General features: G+C 55.4%; 7 protein-coding genes across 7 annotated transcripts; 4 read left to right on the top strand and 3 right to left on the bottom strand.

Annotated features, from left to right (window-relative positions):
* Nucleotides 1-3,497: 3,497 nt before the first annotated feature.
* Nucleotides 3,498-5,359, top strand: CH63R_04898 (Major facilitator superfamily transporter; the record flags this gene model as incomplete). Its single annotated transcript, XM_018299873.1, has 3 exons — nucleotides 3,498-3,873; nucleotides 3,954-4,985; nucleotides 5,055-5,359. 3 exons carry the CDS (start codon nucleotides 3,498-3,500, stop codon nucleotides 5,357-5,359), a joined length of 1,713 nt encoding a protein of 570 aa, XP_018161119.1.
* Nucleotides 5,360-5,929: 570 nt separating this feature from the next.
* On the bottom strand, nucleotides 5,930-7,484 carry CH63R_04897 (CFEM domain-containing protein; the record flags this gene model as incomplete). Its single annotated transcript, XM_018299872.1, has 5 exons — nucleotides 5,930-6,468; nucleotides 6,529-6,630; nucleotides 6,677-6,838; nucleotides 6,921-7,236; nucleotides 7,446-7,484. The coding sequence occupies 5 exons, from the start codon at nucleotides 7,482-7,484 to the stop codon at nucleotides 5,930-5,932; spliced, it is 1,158 nt and encodes a 385-aa protein (XP_018161118.1).
* A 1,095-nt stretch (nucleotides 7,485-8,579) lies between these two features.
* On the top strand, nucleotides 8,580-10,201 carry CH63R_04896 (FAD binding domain-containing protein; the record flags this gene model as incomplete). The annotated part of the gene is made up of 2 exons (XM_018299871.1): nucleotides 8,580-9,652; nucleotides 9,718-10,201. 2 exons carry the CDS (start codon nucleotides 8,580-8,582, stop codon nucleotides 10,199-10,201), a joined length of 1,557 nt encoding a protein of 518 aa, XP_018161117.1.
* Nucleotides 10,202-10,839: 638 nt separating this feature from the next.
* CH63R_04895 (C2H2 transcription factor) lies at nucleotides 10,840-11,541 on the bottom strand (the record flags this gene model as incomplete). Its single annotated transcript, XM_018299870.1, has 1 exon — nucleotides 10,840-11,541. The coding sequence occupies one exon, from the start codon at nucleotides 11,539-11,541 to the stop codon at nucleotides 10,840-10,842; it is 702 nt and encodes a 233-aa protein (XP_018161116.1).
* A 3,225-nt stretch (nucleotides 11,542-14,766) lies between these two features.
* CH63R_04894 (PAF acetylhydrolase) lies at nucleotides 14,767-15,956 on the bottom strand (the record flags this gene model as incomplete). The annotated part of the gene is made up of 2 exons (XM_018299869.1): nucleotides 14,767-15,327; nucleotides 15,384-15,956. The coding sequence occupies 2 exons, from the start codon at nucleotides 15,954-15,956 to the stop codon at nucleotides 14,767-14,769; spliced, it is 1,134 nt and encodes a 377-aa protein (XP_018161115.1).
* A 699-nt stretch (nucleotides 15,957-16,655) lies between these two features.
* On the top strand, nucleotides 16,656-18,130 carry CH63R_04893 (C6 finger domain-containing protein; the record flags this gene model as incomplete). Its single annotated transcript, XM_018299868.1, has 3 exons — nucleotides 16,656-17,228; nucleotides 17,283-17,578; nucleotides 17,632-18,130. 3 exons carry the CDS (start codon nucleotides 16,656-16,658, stop codon nucleotides 18,128-18,130), a joined length of 1,368 nt encoding a protein of 455 aa, XP_018161114.1.
* Nucleotides 18,131-19,380: 1,250 nt separating this feature from the next.
* On the top strand, nucleotides 19,381-21,087 carry CH63R_04892 (major facilitator superfamily transporter; the record flags this gene model as incomplete). Its single annotated transcript, XM_018299867.1, has 2 exons — nucleotides 19,381-19,793; nucleotides 19,878-21,087. The coding sequence occupies 2 exons, from the start codon at nucleotides 19,381-19,383 to the stop codon at nucleotides 21,085-21,087; spliced, it is 1,623 nt and encodes a 540-aa protein (XP_018161113.1).
* Nucleotides 21,088-22,175: the final 1,088 nt, after the last annotated feature.

Genomic DNA, 22,175 nt, shown 5'->3' with positions numbered 1-22,175 from the left:
CAGTGCTCCAGCAGTCGGAACCACAGGCTGTTTCTGCCGAGTTGCTCTGGACGTACCGGTTCCAGCGCACCGCACAGAGGGCATTACAGTGCAAAAAAGACACTGCTGCAACGTGCTTCCGCCAACTTGGGAACCTAAAAACATGACAGGCAATTAATTCATCGTATCTGTTTGCATCGCCTTGCGAGGTATTCCACCAACAGCCGATAGTAGGCACTTCTTCACATCAGATGCTCTGAAACGACACCATGAGGCGGACTTCGGTGTGATTGACACGCTCTGTCCGATATGAGGAGTATGCAATCAACCATTGAAGGTCTGGCGGAGGACAGCTGTACCTGTTGGTAGAAAGGCACGATAAGAGAGTGCATGCAATACGCTAGGTTTATCAGGAGGATGAGTTCAAGTCAAGGGAAATCGCCGTGCGTGATTTTTTTCGTCAACACATCCGTAGAAAACGAAGGGTATGGATTGGAGAGCAGGCTGGGTGCCATAAACCCGGACCAGCAGGTGCTGTGAGGTCCGTTTAGAGTTGCACACCATCCACCATGAACTGGGGTGGTATCGAGAAAATGAGGAGGTGAGGAGACATGACTCTTGTGCCGTGGAACTCGGACCAGCTGCTGGACCGGTGACTCTGGAGTGTCACTTTGTCGTGGTATGAGTGACGAGAGCTCTTCCCACCGCGATGAGATGGATATTCGATGTTGCGGGGGGGAAGCCCCGAGTTCCCGGGGCGGCCTGAAGTCTGGCCGTCTTGGAGGGTGGGATGGGATGGGATGGATGCAAGCGGCGCGGCCGAATAGACCGAGACACTCCGGCGCCTCCGGATACAAAACTTGGGGGACGGAATGCACTTGGGGTACCCTACCCGGTGCTCGGTTCACGTCAGCTCCGTAAGCAAGAGGCGCTTCGGTTCTGCGATGGTGCCTAAACCCTGCCTGTAATAGGTGGTGTAACTCAACTGTACGTACGTGACAAGCGGATGGGAATTCCAACTGTCTGGGTGGTGATGTGTAAGGTGAAACCCTTCCTGGTCGGACGGTAATTTTTTGTGCCCGGTACCAGGACAACGGGACAACGAGGTTATGGTGTGTGTGCCAGGTGGGAAACATTGGAAAAGAGCTCGGTGTGCCAGGTGTCCTCGGTGTGCTGGCGATCCCACCTACTTCCTGGATTCGGCGCTCTGGTTGGATCAAAAGGTATGTTTGTTGTTCCTGCTAGTTGATGGTGACATTCCCCCTCCGATGCTTCCGTCCGTGCCCAAGCTGCCTAGATTTACGGTACCTGCCTGCTTCTGTTTCTTCCCCCTGTCCTCCCTCTGTCACTTTTTAGTCATCGTACCGACGACTGCAGCCCTCGTAAATCTCAGCCAGAGCCAATCTCACATCACCCACTCACACGTGCATCGGCAAGATTGGCAACGCAAAGAGTCGCCGAAGACGCTCTTCCGCCTTGCGTGCTCCCGTTAGCGTCAAGCGTCGTTGTTGTTCCCTTGGCATCACCCTCACAAGACACGTCCGACTTCCTGGCTTCTCAACGATCGACACGCCCGTCGTTTGCGCCGCCTCAAGGCTTGCTTCTTCACACCTCGTTCCTCTCCTTTGCCCGTCTGACTCCCTCCAAGTATCCCCCACACCCCCCTCTCCTGCCTACACTGTATTGCTTACAGGCAGGACGGGCTCACGACGAACTCCTAAATCCGAGGTTGCGGAGAGAACGTTATGGTGACTCAGTGGCCGTCAACCAACTCTTTGCTGGCTGAAAGCCACTCGTGATGGACTATCCCTTGCTCACCGCCCGAGGGATTGAACGCAGTGAATCGTGTCAACGTAGTTCGATACGATTGATCATCATCATGGTTTAGTCCGTCGCGGCCAAGCAGTCACGGGCGATAAATCATCTTGAAAACGGATTCGCCGTCCAAAAAGCTTACTTGGTGGGACGTCCGTTGACGAGATACTTCTCCACTCCGCCCGCTACTTCACTAGAGTATGCTTATCTTACTAACCTATCTAGCCAAACAACAGTTGCGACTCTTTTCTTTCTTCTTCGTCCGCATCTCTGGCCGCCTCAGCAGTGGAAAGGTCCGAATCACCGCACGAGTCACCGGTCGGCGAACCATGAGGTACACGGTTGCTTTACAAATTAACATGGCCAACGTTGGTCCGAGATGCAGGGACGGGCGCAGCATTTGATGATGTGGCGGCGCCGACTGGCCAGCAAGCGCAGCCTTATCCGTCGGCAGCATCCAAGGGGATGCCTGTGAAACTCGAGCTATCCCCAACTAGCACAATCCAAGACCTCACAAGCGCCATGTGCTAGCTCTCTGACTCCCTCCGCTTAACTCCAATCCAAACTCCGCAAGGGAAATCTGCGTTATGTCCGCCGACTCGGCGGAATCGGTACGGTACTGCACGCTGTTGCGACATGCTGCATGCCCACCGCCGGTTACAAGGGGCTGTTGGCTGAATGTACCGTAAGCAAATGCCCCGTCGGCAGGGCCTATTGGCTTTCTGTCCCAACCTACTTTTGCCTGGGAAGCCTCAGAGCAAGAGAAGGGGGCGCCTCTCTCAATTTCGCTAGGGATAGATGTTGCGGACTTTCAGAACATTCCAGATCTTTCTTCAACACAAGCAAGAGTCTGAGATGGTAGACCTGCGCCAGCCTGGTCAAGGGGATGATGCTTCACGAATCACGAACCGTAAATCAAAACCATAAGCACGGCATGCGGGCGGAGATTGGACGATGTTCGTTCTGCTTGGTTACCAAGCAGCGACGTCAAGTCGTGCAAACGGTCGCGCCATTTCCCACTTCGATCTTCGGTGTCACTCCGCCGTCGTCGTAGCCATCTGCCGACACCATAGTAGAGCGTACCAATGACGCCTTCAAAATACGCCTCAAGCCGATTCCTGTATTGCCGTATCGCCGTACCGCCGTACCGTCCCGGCCTAACGCATCCTTCGCGGGCCTGATCCCACCTCCAGTCTGTTGGGGCCCGTTATGCTACCGCAACATGCTGCACTGAAGCCTAGTCTTGCGCCATGTACAGATGAGCAATCAGTTCTGTACAATGTCTCCGCCGCCCTGGGATGGTACGTCGAGGGATAGCTTCCCGCCAGCTGGTCAACGCGGCCAGCCGCATACTACGTCCACAATAGGCCAAAGTACGTTGCCCGTGTCTCTCTTTCGTCCTCCGAGCGGCGGGCTCCCAACACCGACCGGCGTCAACACTTTCCAAAGTCCGACCCGCATCGCTTGTCGTTCATGGTCCCTTCCCGGATACATAAGGGGCCTGGGTCACCCCCGGCCATGTGTCCCGTTCTGTCTTATGCTACAAGCTTCAGAGACATTCAGCCTCAATCTAGACACCCTGGACTTCCACCATCGTATATCCTGGATTCCAGCAGTGACAAGTTGCCGTCGATATCAAACTTTATTCCCCATAGCTTGATTTCATCCAGAACCGAACCCGAATCTATTTTCACGCCTACGCAATGGCCTCTGTCACGAGTACACTTGTAGCTCCCCGCGAGAGGGGTGAGAAGGGCGAGACAGACCGAGAGTCCAGCCCTACACCTTCGCCGTCGATTCTCGATGAAGCTGTCGAGAAGAAGGAGAAGGCTGGCATTGCTACCGATGAGGAAGCCGGCACAACACAACCCACGGAGGCGAAAGAGGCCGTCTATCCCACCGGCATTCGGCTAACCTTCATCGTTGTCGCCCTCGTCCTCAGCATCTTCCTCGTTGCTCTCGACATGACCATCGTCGCGACCGCTATCCCCAAAATCACGGACGAATTCCGCGGCTTGGATCAGGTCGCCTGGTACGGATCCGCGTTTTTCATGTGTGTTGCCGCCTTCCAGTCAACATGTAAGTCATCATCCCTCCCTTGTCCCCTGTGAGCGTCCTCCGATTTGCCATTTAACACCGCTAACGCGATCGGCGTATAGGGGGTAAGGCGTACAAGTACTTCCCGCTCAAGACGTCCTTCCTGCTCTCCATCTTCATCTTTGAAGTCGGCAGCCTCATCTGCGGAGTGGCGCCCAACTCGGTCGCCCTCATCGTCGGCCGTGCCATCGCCGGCGTGGGTGCCGCGGGCATCGGCTCCGGCGCCTACACCATTATTGGGTTCTCCGCTCCGCCGGACAAGCGACCTACCTTCACCGGCATCATCGGCGCCTCATACGGCATCGCCTCCGTCATCGGTCCCCTCATCGGCGGCGCCTTCACTGACCATGTCAGCTGGCGTTGGTGCTTCTACATCAACCTCCCCGTCGGCGGCATCTCGGCCGCCATCATCCTCTTTTACTTCACCACCCCGCCCCAGGCCGTCCCCGTCAAGGCCAGCCTGCTCGAAAAGTTCCTGCAAATGGACCTGATCGGCACCGCCCTCATCATGGGCGCCACCATCTCGTTCCTGCTCGCCCTGCAGTGGGGTGGCCATACCCACCCCTGGAACTCCTCCACCGTCATCGGCCTCTTCGTTGGCTTCTTTCTCATCATCATCGCCTTCGTCGTTCTCGAGTGGTACCAGGGCGAGCGCTCAATGATCGCGCCGCGCCTCATCAGCGACCGCACCGTCTACATCTCGTCCATCTACGCCTTCTTCTTCGCCGGTTCCTACTTCGTCCTGGTGTACTACCTGCCCATCTATTTCCAGTCCGTCGACAACGCTTCCCCGACCCAGTCTGGTGTTCGCAACCTCCCGCTCATAATCGCCGTAACCATTGCCACCATCGTCTCCGGCGTCTCCATCTCCAAAACCGGCATCTACACCCCGATTCTCGTTGGTAGCGCCGTTGTCGCCACCGTCGGTGCCGGTCTTATCTACACCCTCGATATCGGCACTGGAAGCGGCAAGTGGATCGGGTACCAGATCATCGCCGGTCTGGGCTGGGGCGCCGGCTTCCAGGTCCCCATCATTGCTATTCAGGGCACCGTCGGTGAAAGCGATCTCGCCTCTGCCACCGCTGTTCTCCTCTGTAAGTTCTCACCAGCCCCAGTCTACGCAACATGGACTACCCCCTTACTGACAAATACCCCTCTTCCAGTCTTCCAAACCGTTGGTGGAGCATTCTACGTGGCCGCCGCCCAGTCGGGCTTCCTCGTCACGGTCCTCAAGAAAGTCACCGAGAACGTGCCGGGAATCGACCCCGCCCTGGTAGCCATCACCGGCGCCACCCAGATCCGCAGCGCCTTCCCCGCCGAATTTGTGCCCGGCGTCATCCAGGCCTACATGGATGGTCTCAAGATCGCCTTCGCTCTGGCCATCGCCGGCGCCGGTGTCTCAGTTCTCGTCTCCCTCGGCTCGAGATGGGGGAAGCTCAACACCCAGAACCTGACCGGCGCCGCTTGAAGTCTCTTCCCCTTCGAGTTGTTCTCTCTCTTGCTTCCTTGCTCCCGGCTTCCTGCTTTTTGGCTTCCTCGTCTCTTTTCCAGATACCATGATACGGATGTGTTTGGGTGGTCGAACAGAAACTCACGACATGCTGCGGCGTTCCGGATTACAATTGTTTTCATTTGAAGGTTTTTTTTCTTTTTCTTTTGAGCGGTTACGAGGCCTGTTGGCTCTCTCACAGGAATGATTTGGGCCTTCGAATGACTCAGCTCCCGTCATATTCTATCAAGGGTGGAGCAAATGATCAAATAATGTATCAAATAATAGAGCGTTCTTATGCACTCTAGAATATCAAACATCACCACTTCTCGTCACAAAAAGAAAGTAGGTGCCTACTGGGAGCTTTAAAGAAAAGAGGTGCGGGTGGAAGCTTCTTATACCCACCGATGGCCTGATCGCCCCCCCATATCCAACGCTCGTACTCGTTACATCTTGCTCCATCCTCATTGAATTCCCAGTATCTTTCTTATTGGGATGATATGTCCTTGCGGGATGCTATGAGCTGCCTTGATGCCTGCTGCTCCCCCGTCAAGCAAACAACTCTTGCGTCCTGCGCTTCGTTTCTCCCACGGCCAACTCTCCCGGGGAATGCTCGGTCTTGAACTCGATTTCCTTCTGGATACCTCTCACCGGCGTCAACTCCGTTTCGCTGCCCTGGGCCGAGCCGTGCCTATAGCTGTCGTCGCCTTCTAGGCGCACCGCGTCCTTCTGCCACCTCCTTGACCGTAGCGACCTACCCGAGCCGCCGATCGTTGGGCCATCGTACTTGTTCGTCGTCTTTCTTGTTGCGGTCCTGTTCCTTCCAAGCAGGAAACGGAACGCCGGCAGCGTCGCGACGATGATGCTGACAGAGGACTCGATGTGGCTCCACATGCTGAGAAGCACCGGCCCGTTGGCGACCGTCGTCGGGTCCTTGGCCGCGTCGCCCGTGGCTTTCGTGACTTGTAGCAGACGCGCGATGGCGAAAGCGATGATGATACCGCCGAGGGAGAAGAGGACGGCGAGACCAAACTTGTGGGATCGCGAGGTGGTGAGCTTGCGCAGCAGGTTAAGGGGTAGCATCATGACTACAAAAGCCGAGTTAGAAAGCAAGAAAGAGAGAACCGAAGGGGCAAACCGCGACTTACTCAACACATCGGCGGCAACGTCGGCGCCGGTCGCAAACTTGATGGATGCATCGGCCCGTACAAGATCTTCCGGCGCATTACACCCGGCTGGGTCGTCCCCCGCTGCGTCAATTCCATGTATCAACGGACAGCGTTGCGGCAAACTCACTTGCACTCCAGTACTTGGTCAACGGCGTGCACGTCAGGAAGTTGGAGAAGATGCATGCCAGGTACAGCAGCAGGACCACGGCAAAACACGCCCACCACGCGCGTACGTATCTCGGCAGCCCGTTGACAAGCCGCCTGACGAAGAAGAGGATGGAAAACTTGGCTGGCGGGCGACACGGGTTCCGTCAGTCATGCAGCACCAGGCTAGGGGATGGGTGAGTGTTTTCGCAGCAGGGAGGACGAACCTGCCCAAAGAGTTGTCCAGAACAGCAACATCTGCGAGAACATCAACTTGAGGGATGCAACAGTCCTCGCAGTGAACTCCTCCAGCGGCAGAGGCAGGGGCGCCAGGGGGTTCGTGGCAGCGGCCTTGGTGTACTCGCCGGCGAGGTAAAACTGTGGCAGCATCATCGTGATAACCGCCGACAGGGCCGTCAACGTGGCGAGGCCGGCAATGATGAAGTAGTCGTCGGCGTACAGACGACGTTGCAGGATCCATTGGAAGCTGCCCCGGAAGACCGTCATTCCAAACGCAGCCGCCCACAAGGTCCAGATGAGAGCCTGTGTTATGATGGAGCGTTGTTAGCACAAAGATGGATCTCGATCGGGGGCTCATGCGGCGGAATTGGAACGGACGCACGGATCAAAGATCGGCGACGGAGGAGGAAGAAGAGGGGCTTTCGAGCATTCCCCGCCCGGGCCGGACGGCAAGCGGGTGGGGGCACTTCCAGAGGACTTCCGAGGGGGCGGGGGCTGGCTGATGTTCTTACCATCATCTCCGTGAAACCGAGCACCGAAGTCGCCATCATGCCACTCGTCCTTTACTCGTCGTCCAACACCACGTTCTTCCGTATGTCGAAGCCGTCAATCGTGTCTTCAACGGTAGAGTACGGGTACGTTGGAGACACAACAGCCCCCCTTTCCCTCCACCTAGCCGGCCACATGGGGGCCTTTAAGAGAGCGCATGAGAACGCCTTCATGCTTTTTTCCCACCCTCCCGTACCGAGTTTCTGGATCAGGGGAGCTGCGCCGAGGCGCCTGCATACTCATGCAGAGTGTGTCTGGGGATCCCACACCGGTTCGGACGGGTAAGTTCAGACTATGGATGCGAGGCAACATCGAATGTCCTTTGGTCGTGTCAACGATATGCTAAGCCCATTCGGGTGCGTCGAGGGAGAGGGGGGAAGAGGGCGAAGAACAGGGATCGCGACGGGGGTTTCGCCACTATGGTGCTCAGATGCGACCGGATCACCCGCCGCCTTAAGGTTGTCGCAACGCCTCAGCCGCTTTTGTTATGAAGTATATCTATTCTTCTAGTGCTTACACAAGAGCCTTCGGGCAAGCACCAGGCAAAGGAATAGCGCAAATGGCCCGCTCTAAGAACTTTTTTTTGCCAACCTTTCAAAGGTGACAGGTTCGAGTCTTGTATCTTCCACCTTTTCTTTTCCCCTACAAGGAAGAAGTATCCTACCTTATTCACCCCAAGCTCATTCTAACTTACCTCAAGTAGTATTATTACCCAACTAAAGCAGCCATTTTAATGTGGGAAGCTGGGTGAGGTGGTTGTACCTGGTCGGCATAGTGCGATGCCACCAACACCACCTCGACCTCATCTCGGATCTGCAAGGACGCAACCAACCTGCCAATAGGAGACTGACGACTAGAGAGGCTTGCATGATCCAAACCGTTCTTCGCTAACGATAGTATGCAGGCTCATGGGGACCCCTCCCCCCCTGGGCTGGGGTCCGTACAATTTCGCCATAATTGCCCAACGCCACGCCTTGGAACCTCCTCTCTATCTGAAATCCTGTGATAGAAATATGCTTCTCTCCTGCATCCAGACATCACTCGTGGCTTGCTGGCGCCCTTCTTTCTTCCCACCACCAGCGGACTAGTCAACAACCATGGTTCGTGTTTCGCTCATCCTCGCGCAGCTGCTGGCTGTCGTCGCAGCCCCCGTCGCCGCCGCAGCCGAGGTTCTGGCCGACGCCAGCGCCGCGTCAGCCGTCGCACCCAGTCTCGTCGGCTCGGAAAACACCGTTTGTGGGCTCCTGAGACTCAAGTACCCGAAACAGACCTTCTTGGCCGGCTCCGACGGGTACGCGTACGAAACGCAGACGCAGTACTGGTCGGCAAGGGCCTATGCCACCCCGGCGTGCGTTTTCGTGCCGCAGAACGCGCAGCAAGTCTCCTTCGCCGTCACCACGCTGACGCTGAGCTTGACCAAGTTCGCCGTCCGCGGCGGTGGCCACATGCCGGTTGTCGGCTACAACAGCATCGGCTCGTCGGGCGTCCTGCTGTCGACCTCCAACCTGACCACGCTGGCCCTCTCCGGAGACAAGAGCACCGTCTCCGTCGGTGCCGGCCTCAGATGGAGGGATGTGTACTCTTATCTCTCGCCCTCGGGCCTTGCCGCCGTTGGAGGACGCATCGGTGGTGTCGGCGTCTCCGGTCTCTTGCTCGGAGGCGGCATCTCCTTCTACTCGAACCAGTACGGCTTCGCCGCCGACAACGTCGTCCGTTACCAGGCCGTCCTGGCGAGCGGCATCGTCGTTGAGGCGACCGCAACCAACGCCTATGCAGACCTCTTTTGGGCTCTGAAGGGCGGCGGCAACTCCTTCGCCATCGTCACCCGCTTCGACCTCAAGACCGTCAAGTCGTCCAAGGTCTGGGTCGGCATCTCGCAGTATGCCCAGACGGACAGCGCCAAGTACCTCGACGCCGTCTACAACTTTGGCAAACACGGTTCCGCGGACGGCAAGGCGGCCATCATCCCCACGATTCTCACGTACCCTTCGTACAACATCACCGCGTACGCGGCGGCTCGGTTCTACGATTCCGAGACCCAGCCCGCCACGGCGTTCGAGAACTTTACCTCGCCCGTTCTCGCGCCCGTGGCGGATTCGTACGCGCTGCAGCCTCTCGCTGAGTATATCAGTGCCGTTGACGCGCTGCAGCCCACTGGCCTCCGTCAAGAGTGAGTCGCTTTCTAACACAGGTGTCTGGAGCATGCTGTGGCCTCGGCTAACCCGCTTTCTCAAGGTTCCGCGTGTTGTCCCTGGTCGTCGACCGTGACGCCATCGACTACGTCCACGACGCCTTCCTCGCCGCCACCGGCTCCAAGCTCACCGGCATTGCCGGTCTCTCGGCCTCCATCACCTTCCAGCCCATCACCAAGGAGTTCATCCAGCAGGGCGTCGCCAAGGGCGGCAACCCGCAGGGAGTGGACCCGGCCCGAGCCCCCTACTTCTGGGTCGTCGAGAATCTGACGTGGCAGGAGGCCAAGGACGACGCGGCCGCCAGCGGATTCGCCGACACCGTTACGGCCGAGATCGAGGCGGGCCTGGTGTCCAGGGGCGTTGCGGGCGGGTACCTGTACCTGAACGACGCGGGCAAGGGGCAGAAGATCTTCCAGAGCTATCCGGCGGCCAACCTCGCGAGGTTGAAGGCAATCCGTGCCAAGTACGACCCGTTGAGGATTTACACCAACCTCTTGACCGGGGGCTGGAAGGTTCTCGATGCCTGAACGAAACAAGAACCATGAATGAGAGTTGGTGTCTCAGCAGTGGCTTATCTCTGGCTGGCCGCGGGAGGGCCGCGGCGCTCCTTTGGGGCTCGAGGTTCTGAAGACGAGAGAAAATAGATAGAACTCAAGTTGATAGTCATGGCCTGGCGTTGGAGACTAACTGCGCACATGTGCTGAGTACATAAGGATTGTTGCATTGTAGGGGAAATACTAGTTGCTAATCTATGTATTGAGGCATCGCCTCTTTAGAGGAAGAACGAAAAGAAAGACAGTGCTGACACTTATTTAACGCTCAAAGTCCAGAAAACAAGACGACGCTTAACCCACCGCATATTTACTTCGTCATCATCATTAGGGGCGTACCATCGCAGAGTAAAAAGTCCCACCACCTCGTTAAACTTTTTCCTTTCCTCGAACTGAGTCCCTGTCCGGGACTCCATGCAGCAGGTCGAGCAGTTAGACCTTTGGCGGCGATGCAGTCTGAGACTCTCTCGTCTTGGCAGGACGGCACCTCCGCGTCAAGAGTTTATTTCCAAGTCGCTGATGAATCTTCCTGTAGTGCTCTCTCTGTCCCTTCCCGTTAGCCTCCGTGTCCAAGAACGAAACGGGACAAGAGCGGGTACCGTCAACCGTGCCGGTCAACTCACCATGTTGTCCTTCCGGCTGAAGATGCGATCGCAGTCCGGGTGTAGGCACGGGACGGCCGGCTTGTGTGACCCCATGTGCCGTTGGAAGTCCTTGCGGGTCGCGAACCCGACGCCCGCCTGCCGGCACCTCGTCTCTGTGCAGAAGAAGTACTTGGCGTGGCCGCGGAAGTGCTTCCGCAGGTCGCACGCCCGGAGGAAGACGCGGGAGGAGCAGCACCCCGAGTACCGGCAGCGCCAGTTGCCGGAAACGTCGAGGTATCCCATCTGGTGCAAGTCCGCGGGGCCCCAGGCCTCGGTTTCCTTCAAGTCTTTGGTGGGAGGAGATCGCGGCGAGGTCGTGGTGGTAGTGGTGCTGCTGCTGCTGCTGCTGGGGGACCGAGCAAAGTCGAACAGCTCACTCGAGGCGGGGGAGAACAGTTCATTCGAAGCAGGGAAGAAGGCTGAGGGAGGGGATTCCGACCGGCTGTTGAGGACGTTATAGTCGGTGTTGTAGTTGGTTGGGTGAGTGAGTGGGCAAGGGGTGCTCACCAGAGGCATTGGTGGCTGGGATGAGGGAATAGAATAAGGGTACAAAAAGGTGTCAAGCTCGTCTCCGGCTAGAAAGGGAATGAAATGAGGGTCGAACACGTATTCCGAGAGGCTGGCGCTGACATCAAGGAAGGTATAAGATGTTTCCTTCAGGTAAGACTCCATGTTTCCTGGTTCCAGTCAAGATGCTAAACACGATGAGATGATAGAATGTGAAAGAAAGGAAAAACTGTTAGTTTGTGACCGAGTGGCTTATTGTGGTGGAAGTTGAAGTCACATACGAATCAACCTTGGCAAGGACTGGATCGACGTTGACGTTTATGTATCTCAAGATCCAGGCTCTCAGTCATCAATGCACTGCATGCAAGTCATATAAACAAGGTAGTATAGCTCGGTGCGGGTTGCAACGTCGGCGAGACTCCCCCCTTTCAAACATCGGGTCTGTTTGCACAGCTTCCGTCCAGAGGACGTCCACGAACGGCCCCCATGGCGGCGGCGGAAGTCCATGCCAGGAGGCGAACAAAAAACAGGTGATGAAGTGTCAAGTGTGGAAAAGACCCCTCTCTCGGCAGTTACGTTAGACTTTGAACACTCGGGAGGAGGATCTGTTTCCAAAACGGGAGACCGGCGGCCGAGCGTTTCAATTGTCAGCCATTTGACATCGGTGTTTAGAACAGGTTTCCCTACCCGGGGCCTCGGTGGCACGAACAGTTGGGGGAAATGAGGAGGAGGAGGAGGAGCCCGGCGGAACAAGAGCGTGTTACGTATGTGCAGGCCGCGATGCGATTCGCTATTCAGGATGCCGTGGAAAACATGTTGCAGTGTCAGATCGCCTGGAGATCACGAAAGAGCACAGCCCGTTGACTGGGGTTTACATATAGCTGGACTGTATTATAGGTTGTCATAGTTGAATCGAAGGGTTCGTGCCCTCCCCTCAGAACAGCAGGCCATATATATCTCTTTCTAAGCGCTGACTGAACTTAGCACGGAGGACTAAGCGATATTCAATCCCAAAATTTGTCGATGCCTGGCGGGGGGTCCGCTGTCGTGCCGTGTTGATCTGCGGGTATGCCTTTGCTATCATATACGTGTATAATCACACAGATTGTCCAAGTTGTTTGTGAGTGGCTCTTGCGGTTCTGTCCACTACAGACTCAGGGTTCAGGAACCGCAAAACCCCGCAGGTTTCGAGCATTAAGAACATGGCCAGTTCGCCTCTTCTCTCGGACGATGCGGCCCCTTTGTTTTCCCCCCTTTCTATTTTGACGTCCCTCTGTTTCCGAGATGGCAGCTTTCACACAACACAGTCATCCACCCTCTCAAAGTAACAAACAGGGGGTGTCCCCGACCAGACCCTGTCTTTCTGCCCCTGACGCTTTGAAATACAACCCTGAACTTCCTGATAAGGCTGGATGGACGGGTCGTCAACGTCTCCAAGCGGATAAAAGTGGAACTCGGACACAAACTATGAAATGCGATTCGCTCATGAGAATTCCCCTCAGCCACCACCACCCCGAGCTACACGGCGTCTCGAGACATATGGCGGGACTGGACTCTCACCCCCTTCCCCTGCGCGCCGACTGGATCTTCGCTGAACACCTTGTTATGATCGCTGTTGTTATCCAACGTTCCCCCCCCTCCCACCAAAGATCTAGGCGCCCCTCGAAACCGCCCACCTCGACGATCGACATGCAAACGAACAACCCCCGGCGCAGGCCCTGTCGTTTCCCCAGGACGCTCTTTTCGTGCTGCCACGCTGATCGTCATGGTTACGGGTCGCCGGATGGTCTGCTGCTGTGGCGGCCTCTTCCCCGGAAAGTCCCAAACCACTTACAAGAGACACCCTAAGATGGGATGTTCGTTTGCGGCGGAGCAACATTTTTACCTTCCTAGAGACCACTTCCTCATCAAGTCGCTTTCAACAGCAACTCGCGCTACCGCATTGACTTTGATGACTTCGTTTCCAGTTCCAGTGCCGGGGCACCGGTTCGGCAGTGTCTCGGCTTGGTCTCCTTGCTGACGGGCATGTTATCTGAATCCTTTACAGGTAAACGGGCTGGGCAATTTTGTTTTCTTCCTTTTTTCTGTAGGTTAAAATGAGACGCCACGTGAATCAGATATGGGGAAGACACAGACCAGTGCTCAGACGGAATCACATCGTAGAGATATACAACGGCATGCCAGAAAAACCAGAATAATTGTCGATTATTGATTGCAAAGATCGAGCTGGAGGTTCAGACTGTACACGCAACAGACCGCCAGGGGTGAGGGAATCGTTGTATGGTATGACCGTAATTAAGAAAAGCCTCGTCGAAGATTCGAAGTGAGTCGAACGGCGATGTGACGTGAAATCACATTAGATGTTGAGGTACCTGTTTGGAGAAAGATTTCTAGCTCTGCAGGACGCATCGACCAAGGAGACACCCGTGACCGAAAAGCTCTGGCAACGGCTGGCATTTTGGACGAGAAGGACGGACGAAGAGAGCGATGCGACGTTTCTGCCACTTGGCCTACTTCCAATACCATTATGCGCTGGATTCGACATATGTATCGCATGTCTCTAAAACGAGCTGAGTGCTATGTAGGTGGTAGCGCACTTGGTATGTTTCTTCCTCGTCTGTCCTTTGGGTTTCCTCCAGAGCTGAGTGTTTCTTTCACGGAGCATCATGCAATGTGTAGACTCGAATCGGGGAACTGTTCGGGCTTACTACATAAATGAAGTTTCTATGAAGGGATGGTGCACTGGAATGTCTGAATGTATCTCGGATGCTTGAATTGACACGGATCAATCGCTTCAAGGGTCTTGAATCTGGCGGCCTAAGTGATTGAGCTGTCGATATCGAACCATTTCCCGCCCTCGACCATGGCATCCCCGGCGTCTTCATTGCACATGGGCCCTCCAAAAGGACCGGTTTTGAAAGCATACAGACTCCGGCAACAATTTTCTGATGACATTGGCCTGCAACTCCTTTAGGGAAGCAAGCAGAAGCCTACAGTCTGCCGCCAAATCTCTTGATGAACTTTTCGATATCACCCCACCATGTTTGTCACTCCAACTTGATGATAGTGGGCTTTACGATGAGTTGAGAACCAATTGACTAGTTCCACTACTTCTCTACAAATTGGCTTGGCGAACCGTGGATGAACCGTTGAATACAGTTCTTCTGTAACATCATCTCAACAATGCTAAATACTTTCAGATCCAAGAAATATTCTAAATTCCATTTGGCCATTGTTCTTCTCTAAATATATAATACAATGCTCAGGATCCTGACACGACATCAAGATGCATACCTGCAAGCAGAAAGATAGTGGTGATCGACGGTGCTGCTGCCATAGTCTTCCAATGCCACCGCTGTAGACAACATCCCAAGCCAACCTCTGACAACGTCAAATGTTATCTTGCTGCACGGATACTTCCGGAAATGCTGCGTCTCCCTCTTTGGTGAACAGCGACGCCACCTGGTTTTCCAACGCCAAGGCGGCAAAAGCCTCCACGATCTTCGCCACTACGCTTCCCACCCTTCTGTACTCCAGGGTGCCCAGCTCACCCTCAAGCAACGACTTCGCGGCTTCGGGAAGAGTCAGGTTCAAAGACGAGATGAGCGTCGGGAAGTCGGTGAAGCTCGCATGCGTGGTACCAGCAACGCTCAGCAGGGCGCTCGGCCCGCGCAGACCCGCGTAGAACTCGTCCCACGTCGGGTCTTCGTCGACGTGTCCCGGTCGCCCCACCAGGGCAAACGGCCGATCGAGACCGGCTTGGAGGACGGGGTTAAGAAGTTTGCCATCGAAGTTGAGGCCTCCACGGATGCGAGGGTCTGTCAGCATTGCGGCTGCGGCCGTGGCGCCGCCGAGGGAGTGGCCGAACATGATGGTACGGTCGAGATCGACACCGGCGACGGGGTTTTCTTGTAAGTGTGTGAGGACGAAGGAAGTGTCTTCGGCACGGACCTGTGACGCTGTTAGTCTATGACATGCCCCGAGAGAGAGACTCCCGGGCATCTTACCTGGGTGAGGACTTCCAACTCTGCCGTGTCATCCGTGTCCAGTTCCACCGCCTGATAGACGGTGCCGTTTGGGAATTCGACGAAGAAAGGGTCGTAAGGGTGATCGATGGTCACGACGGCAAAACCGTGGCTTGCGACCTCGCGGGCCATGGCGCCGTAGAGCAGGCGTGGGTTTCCCCAACCAGGTGAAAAGAGTACGAGTGGAAACCTGGCGCGGTTTCGTTGACATGAACGAGACCGCGTCTGGCAGAAATCCATTTCCAAGGCGGAGAAGGTGCCGTTAGGGAGGCCTACGGCGGTTCCGAGTACATCATAGGCCTGGGCGACGAGCGGCGTCATGTATGGGACTCTCTTCCGACCAAAACAGGGAGTCTTGGCTTCGTCAACAGGAAGGAACGTCGATATCATGACTTGTCGAGAGTGTGGGTTGTCCTCAGGGGCGTAGGGGTCGAGTCGGGCGTTGTCGGTCAGAGCCTGAACCGACATGGACACTGCGTAGGGCCCTGTTGGCGGGGACACGAGGACGGCTTGAGCGGCCGAGGCCAGTGTCCAGAGAACCACAGCTGATATCATGATGTCGGATGGTGGCTGAATTGCTGATTCGAATTGGTAACAATGTGGAAATATGTCTTGAGGCTTTCCTTTGTGTGCTTGATTGCCAACGATGTGAGAATCTCACGCGGAAACCAGTCCATCTTATATCGACATATTGCCAAGTCTGAAGACTCTACAAAAGGCACTTCGCACATTTGCTTCCTTTCTGGGACAAGTGGAATGGATTTAAAAAAGAGTAAAGGAGGCTGCGCCTTCTGGAGCCTCACGGGGCTCCCCAGGTTGATAGTCCAGGAGTCATCGTATGTCTTCAGCACCCCCATTCCAGCTTCTGTTCCAGCCGTGATATGATTGGTGAATTACTGCCAAGAACTTACTCTTTCTGGGGTTCGCAACTAGCGCCGCCCGATTGATTCCGCTTTGAGTTTAGTTTCATGAATCTCTTGATCCACTTCGGGACTCAAGTCATCGCTCCCCAGTGTCCACACGCATCGTGTCCGGTGCCGGCCAATGTTGCCGGATGATTATGACGGTAGGGCTTCCTACGAAAACACCAGGCTTGACTGTTTGCCTAAGTAGAAACTCCCGCAACGCATGCACCGGTCCTGCAATGCCTCTCGGCCCCTTCGACCGCCGGGCTAAGCGTTCCCGTTGCACAACTTGCGCGGCGAGTCACTCCAAGGTAAGTCCGTCCGCCACCGCCCGCCCAGCCGTTTTGATATGTCTCTCTGTCTTTGTAACCAAGGACGAAAAGAGCTGCCAACCTCTGCTGACCAAACTGAGTGTTCCGGTTCCCTCCCATGCACTCGATGCCAGAATCGCGGAATCCGGTGTCACTTCCCGGAACCGCCGTCCTCGGGAAACGGGACTGTCATTAGACTGGACAGGGGAAAGATCCACACGGTCAAAGACTTCAGAGCTACGAAGCCGTCTCGTCCTCACGCACCCCTCCCAGATAAAATGAGCTGCTATCTCTTCCACTTCGACATGTTTATGCGAAGGAATAGCTTCACGGGAAGAGAGCCTGGGTTTCTCTCCGACGTCCAGAGCTTAGTGAAAGGCTCTGCTGGTGGACGGCAGATTGTCCCGTGCCAATACCTGCTAAACGCAATGTTGGCCTTGGGTGCCATGCAGGCGGTCCCCCACAGCGCTCCGGGGTCTCAAACCAGCCTTCGGTTCGCGATGGAATCATACCTGCAGTCACTTGCAGACCTCCGGTTGGCCGTCTCGGCCTTCTCATCGACGCAAAGGGATAGTATACTGTGGACAACTTTCCTCCTCGGTCTCTTTGAGGTCTGTGCTTGCTCGATAATCCAGGGCACCCCGTGACTAACACACAACACACAGCTGATGCAAGACGCTTCAGGCCAAAAGTGGCTCCAGCATATGGTCTTCGGCACGTCACAGGCTCTCATCGCAAGCGGCCCGACGACATGTGCTTCCGGAACCATGCGAGCCTTTTTCATCCAGGCCCGTACCTTTGAAGTCTGCCGATCTATCATTTTCAACCAAACCAGCTTTCTAGCATCACCAGAGTGGATCGGACTCACTGACAGTTTCTCAAACGCCAGTGTTGCGACGGCAACCGCATCTTTGAGCGATCTTTTGAAACTGGTCGTACTATGCTCGGCGTTGCGAGTCCGGTGAGTCCCATCCCAAACTGCAGTGGTGATTATGCTGATGTTGAAATCATCAGCACTGCCGAGTTCATCGACTGTCTTCCTGACAGTTGCCCAAATATGGACAGTGCTGGGTTCCTTGAAGCTTTGAACCTGGCCACTGAAGGGTTCCATTTGCGTGAGGCACTTGAAGACTGGAAGACTTCCGCCATATTTCCTCCAGAGAGGCGTGAGGAGATGCTACTTTCGACTGTTTATTACTCGGCAACCAGCATCTATCTTTCCGGGAACTACGACTACGACTTGCGTCACTGGCAGATAATGGGTGTCGGGGTACCAGTACTGGACCTGCACGAAATCGCGGAACATTATGACACAATTGTCACAACCGTAAGGGAAGCATTGGCAACCACCAACTTGTCACCGTTGTTATTTCTGTTTCCGTTGAGAGTCGCCGGAGCGCGGGCGAGGCAGGCATGGCAACAGCATGTTGTCATGGACCTCTTGCAAGAAGTCCGCAAGCAGTTCGTCGTGGCGGACGCAATGATTCTGGAGCTGAAAGACGTGTGGTCATAAAGTAGGGCCTCCATGTAGCCCATAGTGGGAAGAAAATGTGACTGTGATTGTCGGGTCAAGGCCTCTTTTCCGCTCGTTTCACTCAAATCCGTGGCGAAGAAATCGCTCCTTGCATTGGTGGGAAGAGCGTGGGGTCTGGGGGTCTAATGTCTATTGGGTTTATGGCCATTGCAGTAATGGACTTTCTGGAACTGTTCAGATGGCTAGTCCGTTAGAATTGACAGGAACGCTAGGGTCCTTCATTATTCGGTCAGTCATCGTAAGCCGGCTCTGAGTACGGACTCGCCCCCCTTAAGTATGGAATCAATGCTGTTATCGCTATCATAATGGGGAGTGTAATGTAGAAACGAGCGCACTAGATCGTGGGAGAAATATCATTCGACACAGGCATCTACACTTTATGTGAGGCGAGATTTACTTTCAGGCTGAGCGACGATCCGGCCGAAGTTACGGCGGAAGACCCATATTGTTCCGAAGCCGAAGGACCGGCCCGAATGCCCCACTTCGGTGAAGCCATTTGCGGCACATCAGGTTTCCTTCCTGTACTCACCCTTCTCACCATGCTCACGCTGCTCTACTCTCTCGCCCCGGAAGAAATCAAGCCGAGTCCAAAATAAGGGTCAAATCGAGGTGACCAGTTGGGTAAGGCGACCACACCACACTTGAACGACAGAGTGCGATGCACCGTGTCATCATGGTGTTTGAAACCTTGGCCGGATTATCACAAGACATTGCGACCCCCAACAACGTCAATAGTTGCCTGGCTGTTCAGATGCGACCGAGCGGGCGCGGGGCTGTTAGTAAGGTGTCGGCACAGCGATGCCGCGAAACCAGGGCGCAGAGTAGCCTCGTACAACCATATCTCGTTCAGATGGTCGTTTGGTGCGTATGCGCGTTTCAAGACGAGGTTCGCACCAACCTTATCCCAAAAATAATCATAAAAATAAAGAAAGAAAAATACCACATGAAATACGTCAGGACGCAGAGTAGATGATAGCCCCAAGTCAGGTACAGACCGTAATGTAGATTGAAGGGGGGAAAAAAAGGGTTTGTGTAAGTTGCTGTATTTAGAGCAGTTTCATGTGATGTCTGCCTTGGAGACTTATGAACCTCTGTCCGTGTCGGTCTTGTTCCTCCCGTCTTGGAATCTTGATAGATGGGACCGTGTCTTTACCTTTATAATGGGACAGACCCCCGTCGTCTTGCTGTCACCGGAGACCACTCACTCATTCAACATGCCGTAGCAGACAATGGACGTAAAGGATTTCCAGATCACCCCAAGTAACGCAATCGGCCTGGAGTCCCTGCGTCTGCCTCCGTCAAGCTCGGATGTCTCGGTCGACGACAAGCAGGACGCCCCGATCAACGCATCGGCACCGGTGCCGCCCACCCTCTCGGACGCGCTCATACGCGAGGCACATACGCAGGCTGACTCGGGCTCGACGGACGTAAACGATGCCAAGCTGAGAAGACGGGCGCGTTGGGCCCTTTTTGTCATGGCTTTCTTCATGGGCGATGTGCAAGACGGGATCGGACCCTTCCTCGGCGTTTACCTCCAGCAACACGGGTGGTCTCCCGGCCTGCGCGGCTCCGTGAGCACAGCTAGCGGCGTGGCCACCATTATCGCGACCGCGCCGATCGGTGCGCTCATAGACGCGACGAAGTGAGTGGTGTCTAGAGCAGGGCGATGTCTTCCATCCTCACCACGTGTGGTCGTCTCGAGGTCGCTGATACCCGGATTCGCCAGATACAAGCGCCTTCTCGTCTCCGCATTCGCCCTCCTGGTCGGCGTGTCCCAAGGGCTCAACCTGCTCACCACGCACCCGGCACTCGTCTTCTCCACACAGATCGTGTCCGCCGTTGCGGGCACGAGCATGATGCCCCTGCTCGTGGCGCTCACGCTGGGCGTCTGCTCTCGCCATCCCGGCGGCGATGGCGCTGCCAAGGGCAAGAACAAGCACAGCTTCCGCGCGCTCAACGGGCGCAACCAGGCGGCCAACCACGCGGGGAACATGGTCAGCGCGGGCCTGGCAGCCGTGCTGGGCGAGCGCTTCGGGTTGACAGCGGTCTTCTGGCTGGTCATGGCCTTCTGCGCCGCGACGATGGGAAGCGTCCTTCTGCTGCCGGAACGGGCGATCGACCACGCGGCCGCAAGGGGGGGTCCTTCTGTCGACAATGACATGAATACCACCGGTGGTCCACAGGATATGCAGGAAAGAGACAGGTCGGGGACTGGCGAAGAAGCAGAACGGGGTGGTGCCTCCACGACTCATACTCGGGAGGCTCCAATCGCCAACCCGAAGGAAAAGAAGAAGAACAGGTTCCTGAACAGCACACTCGGGGTCCTGCTGAAGAACAAGCCTCTCGTCGTCGTCGCCGTAACCGTGTTCTTGTTCCACCTCGGCAACGCTGCGATCCTCTTCCTCTACGGCCAGGCCCTCGTAGCCGCCGGCGAGGGAAACCCCGCCAGCACGACCGGCCTGACCGTCATCATCGCGCAGGGCACCATGGTCATCGTGTCAGTCCTGACGTCGTGGCTCGCCGGCCGCAGCGGCTACTGGTTCGCCGTCCTGCTGTCGTACGTCGCCCTGCCTGTCCGCGCCGCCATCGCGGGCCGGTTCATCAAGAGCTGGGGCGTCTGGCCCGTCCAAATCCTCGACGGTGTCGGCGCAGGCATCCAGAGCGTCGCGATCCCCGGGCTGCTGGCCGTCATGATGGCCGGGACCGGACGGGTCAATGTCACTTTCGGCATCGTCGGCGGCGTGACCCGCCAGACGGGCGCCGCCATCTCGCACTCATTGGGGGGTTGGATGGCGGAGGCCAGGGGATACAGCTTTGCGCTCTACCTGTCAGGTGTCTTCCCGCTTGTATCACTGGCAATCTGGCTGGGGTTTTACAAGATGCTACGCCCGGTCATGGATAGGAAACCTAGTGAGGGGGTAATGCTCACAGTTTAGAGCTAATGTAGTCAACAGGCAAGGGAAGAACAAAGGCTTTGTTTCCGCTTTTACCTAGAGGAGAGTTACTTTTGGCTGTGTTTAAGTAGTCGTATGTGTCACTTTGTTTAATCATTGGGGGTTCTATTTACTTGTTGAGCATCTTTTGTCTAGCGTTATTGAAATTCACTCCTGTAAGATAAGATTGCGTTGTCAGTACTTGCATCTCCGTGCCTTTTTAAAACGCAATATCTAGGGCTTGACTTATCAAGTAAAAAGCATACCGGAGTACATAAGGTATGAAAACAGCTCAGAATATAATATTCATCACAGTTATAGAAGTCGAATGGTATGCAGTGATGGGACATATGATGACGTGTGTAGCGGAAGAAATGCTGGAGATATCACGGGGTTTACATCAATATCCAATCGCCTTAGTCGTTTCTCAGGTATCAGTATCCCAGACTAGCTGAGGCCTGCCTCACCACAATGTCGCCACACGCGTTGTAGAGCGGTACGCATCTTGAACTTCATTCACTCAGTCAGGCTGGTACAAACAGCTAGACTCTCCTGCCACCTTCGTGATAGGTCTTGAAACCGCGACAATATTGTTACCCCCGACCGCCACGATGGTTCGGTGGCACGAACAGGAGTGTACGTGCCTATCCAGACGTTTACATCGTAGACGACCTAATCCCGCGCCGCAAGACCTTTCTATTCCAGCCAATGATCTTCTGGCCGATGCGAAAGCAGCCAATTTTACTTCGCTGCATTCAGGAGTAAAAGATGTACGGGATGTGAATCTCAGCCTCCATTGGTCCTCAACCACACCTTGCAAACCCTTGGGCCGCCAATAAGTATAACAGGCCATCGTCAGAGACAGTGATGAGGCTAGGGGGGTCAGTCAAAGCTCACAACCATAGCCGTCCTAGCCTAACGCCGAAGCTAGGGTTAGGACTGACTGTTCGTGAGACTTTGGACTTGGGGACTCTGTTGTACCAGTTTCAGACATTGCAGACATAGTACAATCATGCTAAACTCTTTCCTCACCCGCTACTTCTGTAATAGAGATGTACCGGTGACCATTATATCCGCAGTAGGGTGACTTT

The sequence above is a fragment of the Colletotrichum higginsianum genome, chromosome 3, assembly GCF_001672515.1.
Source record: "Colletotrichum higginsianum IMI 349063 chromosome 3, whole genome shotgun sequence".
Taxonomy (NCBI): domain Eukaryota; kingdom Fungi; phylum Ascomycota; class Sordariomycetes; order Glomerellales; family Glomerellaceae; genus Colletotrichum; species Colletotrichum higginsianum.
The sequence above is the reverse complement of the archived record's forward strand: the minus strand, read 5'-3'. Positions and strand labels throughout refer to the sequence as shown.